At 38.2% G+C, this 12,430-nt stretch overlaps 1 protein-coding gene across 2 annotated transcripts in view; it reads right to left on the bottom strand.

The window, feature by feature from the left end:
• Nachralpha6 (nicotinic acetylcholine receptor alpha6) overlaps positions 1-12,430 on the bottom strand; it is a 325,848-nt gene that overhangs the window by 97,745 nt on the left and 215,673 nt on the right. For both annotated transcript variants that reach the window (XM_076780529.1, XM_076780528.1), the window contains exons 7-8: positions 5,652-5,727; positions 190-384 (exon numbers count right to left, since the gene is read on the bottom strand). In XM_076780529.1, the coding sequence (XP_076636644.1) occupies positions 190-384; positions 5,652-5,727 (271 nt within the window). The remainder of the gene's footprint in view (positions 1-189; positions 385-5,651; positions 5,728-12,430) is intronic.

Genomic DNA, 12,430 nt, shown 5'->3' with positions numbered 1-12,430 from the left:
TTCCGTGTATGTGTACATAGATCCATACACAAAGAGAGACAGAGAGAAAGATAGATAGATACGTATGTGTGTAGAATCGAAATAACCAACGTAGAGAAGATAGAAGATAGGGGAAAAAATAGATGTGACGTAGAAATACGTGTCTGGCTGGTGTGATCGGCAGGCAAGGCATGCTACGAGTTACGTTACCTAAGGTGAGCTTCTCTCCGGAATCCGGCGGCAGCGTGAAGCCCAGGAGGGCCATGCTCGATATCAGAACGCACGGCACGATCAGGTTGAAAAAATAATACAGGGTCCTCCTTCGAATCTGTATCGTGAAGGTGATGTCGACGTACGGCTCCGGGCAGCACTGGTACGTTATCGTGTTCTTCTTCCCAGGCATTCCTGCAACGAAACCCCCGTTCGACCTTAATTATATGCACCGTCGATACCAAGGAAACTAATAGTTACCTGAACGACTACCCCGGCTGGAGGAATTCAAGGACAGTTCGTCCTGGTTTTCGTCCAACGACGCGACAGGTGTAAGCGTGCGTGTAATTTGCGTTCCTCTACTCGTGAAACACCAACGCTCTTCACTTGCTTACCATTTTCGTGTAATTAAATACCTCGAAAGGGGTTGCAACTCGGAGCAAAAATTGAATTGCGTTCGATTCTTGCAAACGGATGCAAGACTGTGAACTCTGCTCGTCCGTTGTCACAAATTACACGCTTTGCTGATTTCGTTTGTTTCTCCAACATTTTGCGAACATTCTTCTTTAAATATTTTCGTTCGGTTTGCAAAATGTTCGAGCTACGAGGGGAATATTTACGTACTTTGGTATCTATTTCCAAGAAGAAATTAACCATCGATCGAAACGATGCGGCTGGCAGTGGGCTGGATCCAAGATTTTAGTGACGTTTTACCAAATAAGTCGATTTTTAATCGATTGGTATTGCCTTTCAAATATATACTGGCTTTAAAAATTAAAGAATTGGTGGAATTGACTATACATTATAGCTCTATCGAACTGTTAAAGTTTAACGTTTTCAAATGTACGTTTGAAGCTCGAAAAATGTACTTTCTTTCTCGTAGGGTTAATTTAAAAAATTATGCATTTCTAAACATATCTATGGAAATGGTACGTTTATGAAAATGATAGTATAAGCTTCTACTATACAGGGGGATTCTAGAGGGCAAAATAAGACGAAAATCAAGAACACCAATTTGTTGATAGAGGCTTCGTCAAAAAGTTATTAACGTTTAAAGTTCCGGCTGTTTTGAATTTTTTTCTCGAAAATGCGCAAGATTTCGGGGGTATGTCTATTCACCAAAAATGATTGTAATTGACCCCTACAGTTAACAATATTTTTTTCAGAACGATTAGAAATTTTTTAATTTTTCCAATTATTTCACACTTTCTCGAATTTTTTTCTAGAAAGTGCGTAGGATTTCGGGGATATGTGTAATGACCAAAAATGATAGTAATTGGCCCCTGCAACTAAAAATAATTTTTTTAAAACGATTTGAAATTTTTTAATTTTTTCAATTACTTGACACCTATTCGAATTTTTTTCTCGAAAATGATTAGGATTTCAAGGGTATGTTTATTGACGAAAAACGATTGAAATTGACCCCCACAACTGAAAATAATTTTTCTAGAACGATTCGAAAAAATTTTTTTTCAACGAAAAATTTAGGCACCTATACCCTGTCGATTTTCTTCAAAATTCGTTTTTCATTTTTAATAATTTTGTTTGACATTCCACAGAAAAGTTGTCTACTACTTTTTCATAGGTCCCCATGAGTTCTATTTCAGAAAAAAGTTTCATTGAAATATATTCACTATTATAGGAGTTACGGCTGTTTGAAAATTGGACCATTCTTATGGGGATTTTCTCATTTTGCGGGGTCAAGAATCAAATTTTCCAATATTTTTACAATTTCTACATATTCTTCGCTAAAATACGCGGCGTTTGGCTTTTTGAACATTAAAATCCGTCAATCCGTTCAAAAGTTATGATGTTTTAAAGATTTGCATGAAATTTCAGTGAAACATATCGACGCTATGGTCAGACGTGCAATTTTCAGTAATGAATTTTTTTCTCGAAAGTGCGTAGGATTTCGAGGGTATGTGTAATGACCAAAAATGATTGTAATTGACCCCCGCAACCGACAATAATTTTTCCAAAACGATTTGAAATATTTTAATTTAATTGTTAACTTTTTAACGAAGCCTCCATCAACGAATTATTTTGCCCTCTAGAATCCCCGATTAAAATTATTCCCAAGGGTGGCGGAACACCCTGTATAACTATTTATTTACTGTAACATTTCCTTACAGTGTTTAATAATATTATCTGGAATAATATTGAATTATATATTTCTATATAATCCAAAAACTAAATGTTTTTCAATATAAATTGTCTAAGAAAATAATATAACTAAAATAAGGAATACACTTCTGGTTCATTTCGCTAAATTTCTTGGAAACAATTACATTTAAAACATCGCAGAAACCAATTAAATAAACATTTTAAAATTAATTAGACACACTAGAAATAATTACAAAATATTCTGTAAATTATTAAGACGAGAGAATTTTGTAATATTTTTCCGTGCAAACCGTACTTTGATATCTTCAATGGTTCAAAAGTTACACTAAAACGTCGCTAAAATTTTTGATCCGTCCCACTGTGCAGCAATTCGACCAAGTCGCCAGAGTCGTATACTTACTGATCGCGTTAATAATTGCGCCGAAAGGAACGAGCCTTTTAATTACTTTCAATCAAACGGAATCGTCGCCGATCGGATCCGATAATACGGATAAGAAAGTGTCAGGGTCGGGTCACTTGTTGCTGCGCCAGCAGGGCTCTTCCCGTCAGCTATTTTTACGCTAATTTCCCAAACGATGCGCGTTTTAATTGTCTTGGCCGTGCACTTCCGCGAGATGCGGACGATCGAGATGAATCTGAGATTACCCTACATCTTTGGGCATTTTTCTGCGCATCGAGGCGTGGAATCGAGGTTCTTTCGCGAGACTTCGATAGAACATCTTGACGGAAGAGAAGGAGGTCGAAACATCGCCGACAAAGAAATCTGAATTTATTAATGCAATTTCCCCGGAGCTCTATTCCGCGTCGCTGGCACTTTGGATTCCTTCTCGCGCATTTTCACCCACCGAGTCGAACAGTTTCGGGGCAGGATGGTCGTTCGCGAACCGACTATGCGGGCAAACACACTCCAGGGCTGACAGCGAGAAGGAAAAGTTGAAGGCGGGGATGTTAGAGAAAGAAAGGACCGTCTTACGGGTTTATAGAGGCGAACCATGGTGGCGGTCGTTGGATCGCGGTATCGATTGGAAAGTTCATGGGATGCACGAGAGGGAATCTCGTGCAAGAGCATCTCTCGAGGAGCGTGTTCGTGTTCGCGGGATCACCCAACTGACTTCTTAACGACTTCCATCAACGTTCCTTTACGCGTCGACGACGCCACGCGATGTCGAAACGAATACCGCGAAAACTGAGAGTCTACGTGGCTGGTTCGCCTAAATTACTTGCAATCTCTAGCGTTAATTTGTTTTTCTTTATTTTAAAAATCATTTCTTTCGATCCTGTCCCTCGATTGGAAGCTAGTTCCCAGCATGAAATTGTTATTCCGCAGGATACGATTGTTTAACAAGCAACGATCGATTCCCAGCATCCACACACTTTCTTTCGACATGGATGCACTGTTCCAAGCGTCGTTGATAGCTTTCGATGCCTCTATTAAATGTGAAATAACATCTTTGTGCTACGTACTTGTAGCTAGTAATTAATTAAGGGAGATAGAGTAAGAAGAAATTATGATATAGTATTGGATAGTGAGTTTACTATTTTCTATTTCTTTTTATATTGACAAGTTGCTGGTTTGGAGCCAGCATTTCATGTTACTCCACGGGATATGATTAATAGAGCCATTGAAGCCAATCAACGACGTATGGAACGTGCATCGATATCCGAGGATGATGTGTAGCGCAAAGCTATATGGATGTTGAGAATTAATCGCTGCTTTGTGTTAAACAATACAGTAATCATATCCTGATAGATAATATCAAATTCATGCCGAATCCTAGCTCGTAATTTATCCAGATAAAAACTTTTAACCTAACAAAATTTAACACACAAAGAAAATTATAGTACTTCAATATTGGTATGAATTCAACGATTTTCAATTTTTTTTACAAGCAATACGGATACGTTGATGAAAATCACTTTTTTAACAGCGTCGATAGGAAAAACAAGGGTGACCGTAGAATATGTACTTGAGAATCTCTCGCCGAAAGGAGTCGAACAGTGCCATTTTTAATCTGAATCGCCGTTCGATCGCATTATATTCGATTAATCTAAATATTATCTTGAATATTTTGCGCGGGAACGGAGAAATTCTAGTTGGAAAGGTGTAGCGTTTAGGTTGGAATTACACGTCGAGAGCTATCGAAGTAACTCACGTCATATCTCCACATTGATACGCGTGACTGCTTGAAACTGACATCGAGGCGGGCAGTCTATTAAGGCACTAAAATCGACGTTGAATGGAAAATGGATTTTCGATAATCCATCAATGCTATTAGAACCAAGTCGAGCCCGATTTACAATGCAACCTTGTTAGAGAATGCCAACGAACAGCCTTTAACTAATGCGTAAATTGATTCTGAAGTACATATTAGAAAGTACAAAGAGATATTGAGGAACGTATAAAACCACCTGTAGGACGCTTGTTCAGCAATGCCGATTGTTTCGTTATTTTCTGTTGACAACATTTATCCTTTGATAATACTTTTTATTGTTTTCAACTCCTGCTATTCGAGCTTCCATTGTTTCTACGGGATAATGTGAACTCTGTTCCGCCTTGGCGTTCGAATTCAATTATTACTACGAATATTAATACACTCCTACCTTAAATTAGCTGTATCTTTAACAAATTTCCTTCTTTAGTACTAATTACTCCTCTTATTTTATTAATTTTGTAAGATTGCAAGTTGCCAAGCTATCCTCGTTTCCCTACCACAAATGCAAACTGAACAGATATTAATTTTAATCGTCAACTCGACTTGGATGCTTTGTTATCTAATTCTATCGAATCATCAATGAACATGTGGAACTACTTGTCTAAATTTCTCCCGCTAGCAATTCCTTTTCTTGTTCTACAGCGTAATCTCTTTCACCGAAACACAAAGAGATTCGTAAACGAGCAAGGATTACCGTATATTAGCGTTCTTCTCGCGAACAAACGGATAGAATACGAACGATGCACTCGAAGAGCATTACAGTGAACGCAAAAACCCTTCCATGCAAAATTCTCTTAATCTTAATTTCCCCTGGAACAGCTTTGACGTAAGCAAATATTCTAATTGAATGCATTTTCCTTCGTAATTATTCCATTCGTAAGGGTACACTCTTTTCAGTGCAATAATTTAATTATTTCTTTAACCAGTCAACTGTGTCGTGAAAAAGATTTATTTTATAAAACTGGTTAAGAATGCTCGTTACGCCTCGATGCACAGAAATTCGACGATTTAACAGTAGTTATTGTATTCACGTCCGCATCACCGCTAATCGTGAAAGCTCTTTTAGTCTGGAGAATGATCTCGACAACTTTTATCGCGAATAAACTTGCGTTGAAGGAAACTCACCGATGAGGTGCCATTCCCCGTTCATGATGAAATCCGACAAGTCGCCGCCCTCCTCAGAGTTCAGTACCAGATCGAGCTACCAAGGTCAAAGTTTGATTAAGACAGGCACGTATCTACGGTCAGGTCGATCCGCTAGGAAACAGGAAGCAGGAAGCAGACATAGACGCGTGCACATGCGACAGCTTGGTATCTCAACGGCTATAGATTAGCAGCTACGCAGATTACGACGACGCACCCCATGAATCGTGCAAGGTGAAGACTCGAGGGTGTGGTGTGTCGCGGAGGGTGTCTCGTGTGCGTGTCTGGTACGGAAAAGGGAAATTCACGGCGATCGACAGACGGAATCTGGGATCCTCTTATTTATTTTATCTTTCTTCTTAACGATACGATCCTTGAATTAATTTCGATATCGTCTGACTAGACAGGTCATAGGCCTAAGCGATAATCTAATCGTCTGGGCTCATATTCTATCACTGACGCGTACACCACCCCGGGGATCTTATTAAACTTGTCGAACTATATATTTCACGAAGGCGGCGCGATTCGAGCGTTTATTCTCTAAGGGTTTGCGGCTTAGTCTGTCGCATTCAGACTAATCGGCTGCTGATTACGCCTATGTTGATATTTATACTCGATTACAGTTACAGTTACAGTTACAGTTACAGTTACAGTTACGCATTTGCAAAATCGGTGATACGTGTCGAATTGTACGCAGCCTGATATCCCGAAACGCGATGCAATTTCGAAGCACCCTTCAACACGAACGTAATTACTAAAGCTGCGTCTCCACTGCGTTGGCATTTGTCATCTAGCATGGCCGATCGACACCCTAAGTGACAAAAAAATGCAGAGTGCATCAGTCAAGTAGTCTGTCGAGTGCTCAATGAACAGAGATTCATGTAAATTTAAGGTGATCTTAATTCTTTATTGAATAAAAAGATTTTTGCCAATTTTTTCATTTACCATCTCTTGTCACATAATTACCGAGTGACTTTTATTGGAAAATTTTTTGCCAGTCTATCGAGAATGCTTGAAACAATCGAATTAATCACTGGAGTTAAAGAATAAAAAATTAACTTATTATTTATAATTATATTATGCCTACATCTGAATCAGAGTCAGTATAAGTATCTGATTGAAGAGGCGATTCATCTATTATTATACAGGTTGAGGCATATGAACTAGTCATGATTTTCCAGCCCTGTTCGATGAACTGACAAAAAGAATGTTTCCTATTGAAATTAATTTCTGACGTGACCAAATTTAGCCCTGATCATAGTCTAAGAACCTTAAGTTCTCCTCCGTAGCCCGGACTATATGTACAAAGTGTTCATATTCAAAATAAGACAAAAATCAAGAATATCAATTTCTTGACTGAAGCTTCGTTAAAAAGTTATTGAAAAATTAAATTAAAACATTTGAAATCGTTCTAAAAAAATTATATTCAGTTGCAAGGGTTAATTACAATAATTTTTGGTGAATAGACATACCCCCGAATTCCTTCCCAGTTTCGAGAAAAAAATTCAAGAATGTGTGAAATTTTTCGATAAAATTAAAAAGTTTCAAATCGTTTTGAAAAAATTATTTTTGATTGCAGGGGCCAATTGCAAGCATTTTTGGTCAACAGACATACCCCCGAAATCCTACTCAGTTTCTAGAAAAAAATTCATTACCGAAAACATCATGTCTGACCATAGCGTCGATATGTTTCACTGAAATTTGATGCGAATCTTTAAAATGTCATAACTTCTGAACGGATTGGACGATTTTAATGTTTAAAAAAGCAAATTACGCGTATTTTGTTAGAGAATATATAGAAATTGCAAAAATATTCGGAAAGTTGGCCCTTGACCCCGAAAAATGGCGCAAACCCCATAAAAATGGTCCAAATTTTAAACAGTCATAATTTCTACAATAGTGAATATATTTCAATGAAACTTTTTTCTAAAGTAGACCTCATGGGTACCTACAAAAAAGTATTAAACAAAATTTTCGTAGCTCCTCAATCTAATTTGTTAAAAATCGAAAACTGATTTTTGAGAAAAATCGTAGGTGCCTGAATTTTTCACCGAAAAAGAAAATTTTGCAATCTCTCTAAAAAAATTATTATCGATCCCAGGGGTTAATTAGAATAATTTTTGGTGAATAGACACACCCTCGAAATCTTGCGCATTTTCGAGAAAAAAATTCATTACAGGCGAAACTTCAAACGTTAATAACTTTATAACAAAGCCTCCATTAACAAATTAGTATTCTTGCTTTTCCTCTCATTTCGACCTCTAGAATCTTCCATTAAAATCTCATCTAGGGGTGGTAACTCTTAAACTATTCGAAAATCAATTTTCGAAAACCTCTAATACTTTTTTCAAAAATATACAAAAATGCATCGATTTGGAAAAAACAAACAATACAATTTTACTAAAATAATCAAGGCGATATGAATTTTTGAATAAAAAAATTGTTATGAGAATAATCAACATCCTTTACGAAAGAGATTTCGCGTTTGCAGTGGAGATGCAGCTTAATGAACGTATTAAAGTATCTATGAACGACATAATTAGTTTCTACTAGTGCTTCGTGATAAAATCCTCCGCGTATCAGCCTGAACTTGTACGTGTTGAATTTTCGCTGCGGTTTCATAGAGATTTTCACGGAGCGTTGCGTCTATCGATCCAATTGTCATTTTCAATTAGCATTCTAGAAAGCGTAACGAGTCCGCGTCCACAGACTCTGCCTGTCTGAAATTTATCGGTCCATGCACGATTGACAATTAATCCTAAACCGGTGACAGGCGACTTGAACGCGATCTGCGTCGTTCAACGTGCACGTTTTTGTCCTGATACGTCCGTCATATCAAACGACAAACTCAGTTTCTCGATACCATTGATTAACACAATTTCCCGCTAAAGAGGGGGAGAAACGGCAGAATTCTCGCCGCGCCGTAAATTTAAATCAATAATCCGTCCAATTTCCCCGATTCGATCGATAGACTCGACCGTCTCGACGGTCGAGAATTAACCCCCAAAACGTGATCGCGCTCAAAGATAATTACCAGATCACGGAATCGCCAGTTTAGGATCAACAGCGTGTGCACTCGAAAACTCGATCAAAGGGAGGGTTTCCAGTCAAGGACTCTTTCCCCAAACACACACAGCGTGGGCGAGGACGATTGAAACAACGGAACGTAAAAAAAAACAGAAAAATGAAATTGAAATTGTAGAACAAAAGTTTACGAATCGAATCGAAGCGTTTCTCTATTATTCGTTATTTTTAAAACTTATGTATTTCCCATCTCCCGTCGTTACGTGAATGAAAATCGTCGGTTGATGGAAAAATAACCGACAAATACCATATCGCCGTCGATACTCCGATATGGAGCCCGAAACATTTTATTTCTCGTTTTATTTTCCGATGCGCGATCGCGTCGACCGTCCTCGGCCATTCTCGTATAATCTGGAGCGAGAGGAGCTCGATGGATGTTGCGATGAGGCATTTGCATTGTTAAATACGCGGGTTACATTATGAAGGGCTCGCTGATGAGAGCAATCGACCAGCACGCGTCACCGACGACATGCGAGCGTGCATTCGCATTCACACGTCGCTTCGGCGACTTAACTCGACGGGTAAACTTCGACAACAGAATGCTCGAAAACGATTATACCGGCGATGAACTATAAACGTTCCCAAAGTGCACTACTGCCCGTAGGAGCAAACTGTTCTAAATTGAATTTCCGTCAAGTTTCCCTGATCGCGCCACACGCAGAAAATGGGGGACGCTGGGAGCCAGGGAACGCATGCATCTATCGCAAACACACAGGTTGCACATCGAGTATTTGCACTGGTTTTATAGTGTACGGAGACAGAGCATGCGACACACACGCATTGTAGTATATTTATTGGGAGCGAACCAACGTTGGTTCTTTGTTATGTATAAGTAGTTCACGTGGCTTGTGTGTTGGGAAACGACGAATGTATGTACGATTCGGTGTTCGAAAAGAAATCCTGCCTCCTCCTTGGGCTCTCTGCGTTTCGGTCTGAGTAATACACACTTTCCAGGTGACTTTAAACCAGGCCTGCAATGGTCGTCGATCGAAGAAACGAGGAACGACGTCGCGAACGATCGCTTCTCCCAGCGAGATTTTTCCCCGGGTATTTGCATCGCGGATTCACGCGTCCCGCGTGTTTAACGGTTCCTCCTGTGTTTACTCGGTCGTGCATTTTCGATTAATGCGCGTGTATGCATAAGTTCGCGGCAAACACCGGTAAATAAACGACGCGGCTCGCTGGCGCGCAACCGAGCGTAATTAAAAGAGATAAGCAGAATGTTGCTGGCGATCCGTTTGTGGACTTCATTTCCCCGGTTTTTAATCATACTTTCAAAGAGCTCTTACTCGCTTTCCGTTTTTCGTTTCGGTTTTATGGGTTCGTAGATACGATTCGTCAATTTTTATTATTCCAATAACACACTGTGTTTGTCACGCGATTGCTTTGCTTTGAGATCGAACCTCGAGCTACGTTCTCCATTCTCGATCCATGGAAATGAACGCGACGACTCCGTGGGGGAGAGCTGGTGTTAATTACTGTTCTATTAATTGGTACAAGATCCTTTTTTGGAAGTGGATCCAAAAAGAGAACAGGCGAAGGAGAGATTTTCACGATTCGCGAATGTCCATCTGAGTTCATATTGAACGACAAGCTCGTCTATTAATCGAAGCGTACGATCGAAATATAATTCGGCGATATCCTTGATCGGTAGACTGCGAATTTCGAAAATGACGCGCGAATCGTATGCGGAATACACGCACTTAAGCAACGTGTACTATCCAGTGATGGCTTGATGGCTAGGCACGCTGATTGGTCGTAGAGTAATAGCAACGCCTGCACTTACATGCATTGTTATTATTGGCTGAGTCGCTCACAACTACAATTCCATCGCGTGATAAAGTATGTGAATGAAACGTATGGGGACAAAGTAGGATAGGATAAGACTGACAAGGGATTATCCTCGAGGTGTAAATCTCCAATTTTGATGAAGCTTCGCAATTATGTAGTTTTCATATATCTATTAGACACGTGTTTTTTTGTGGCTGCTAATATTCACTTTAAGGGGTTGAAATCAGCCATCAAAGTTGGGGGTTCGAAACATACTTTGTTGAATATCTCTGAAACTATTAGAGATAGGGGTGTGCTTCAAATGGATGAAATTTATGTTTTTAAACGGTGCATTTGATGGTGGGAAGAGATTTGCAAAACTTTTATTTGTTTAAACAGTGTGTTAAAGAATAGCACATTTTTTTATTTTTCTCGTTGGATATTAATGATTTTTTTTTCTACATTTGCACAGAGAAACTAGACATCCATGTACAAAATAGGGATAAATTGGAATTTTGATTTCTTCACAATAAAGAAAGATTTGTAATTTTTTTCGTATTTCGTGTTGTTCGAAATACCAGCTAGCATACAGGGTGTTCGGCCACCCCTGGGAAAAATATTAATAAGGGATTCTAGAGGCCAAAATAGGACGAAAATCAAGAATACCAATTTGTTGATGGAGGCTTCGTTAAAAAGTTATTAACAATTAAATTAAAACATTTCAAATCGTTTTGGAAAAATTATTTTCGGTTGCGGGAGTTAATTATAATCATTTTCGGTGAATACACATATCCCCGTAATCCTACCCCCCTTTGAGAAAAAAATTGGAGAAGGTGTGAAATTTTTCAACAAAATTAAAAAATTTCAAATCGTTCTAAAAAAATTATTTTTGATTGCAGGGACCAATTATAATCATTTTTGATGAATAGATATACCCCGAAAATCCTACCCAGTTTGGAGAAAAAAATTGGAGAAGGTGTGAAATTTTTCAACAAAATTAAAAAATTTCAAATCGTTCTAAAAAAAATATTTTCGATTGCAGGGACCAATTATAATAATTTTTGGTCAATAGACATACCCCCGAAATCTTAATCAGTTTCGAGAAAAAAATTCATTTCCGAAAATTGCATGTCTGACCATAGCGTCGATATCTTTCACTGAAATTTCATGCGTATCTTTAAAACATCATAACTTCTGAACGGATTGGACGATTTTAATGTTCAAAAAGCCAAACGCCGCGTATTTTAATGTAGAATATGTAGCAATTCCAAAAATATTTGAAAAGTTGATCCTTGACCCCGAAAAATGAGAAAATCCCCATAAAAATGGTTCAATTTTCAAACAGCCATAAATCCTATAATAGTGAATATATTTCAATGAAATTTTTCTCTGAAGTAGAGCCCATAGATACCTACAAAAAAGTGTTAAACAACTTTTCTGTAGGACGTCAAGCAACATTAAAAATGAAAAACGAATTTTTAAGAAAAATCGACAGGGGGTAGGTGCCTAAATTTTTCGACGAGAAAAACAATTTTGAAATCTGTCTAAAAAAATTATTCTTAGCTAGGGGGATCTATAACAATAATTTTTGGTGAATAGACATACCCCCGAAATCTTGCTCATTTTCGAGAAAAAAATTCAGTACTGTCGGTACTTTAAACTTTTTAACAAAGTCTCCATCAACAAATTAATATTCTTGATTTTCGTCTTATTTTGGCCTCTAGAATCCCCCATTAAAATTTTTCCCATGGTGGTCGAACACCCTGTATGCGATCTGGTACTCCGTACAACACGAAATACGAAAAAAATTACAAATCTTTCTTTATTGTGAAGAAATCAAAATTCCAATTTATCCCTATTTTGTACATGGATGTCTAGTTTCTCTGTACAAATGTAGAAAAAAAAAA

This window comes from Colletes latitarsis, chromosome 13 (genome assembly GCF_051014445.1).
Source record: "Colletes latitarsis isolate SP2378_abdomen chromosome 13, iyColLati1, whole genome shotgun sequence".
In the NCBI taxonomy this organism is placed as follows: domain Eukaryota; kingdom Metazoa; phylum Arthropoda; class Insecta; order Hymenoptera; family Colletidae; genus Colletes; species Colletes latitarsis.
Note: the sequence above shows the minus strand (reverse complement) of the source record. Positions and strands in the feature narration are given on the sequence as shown.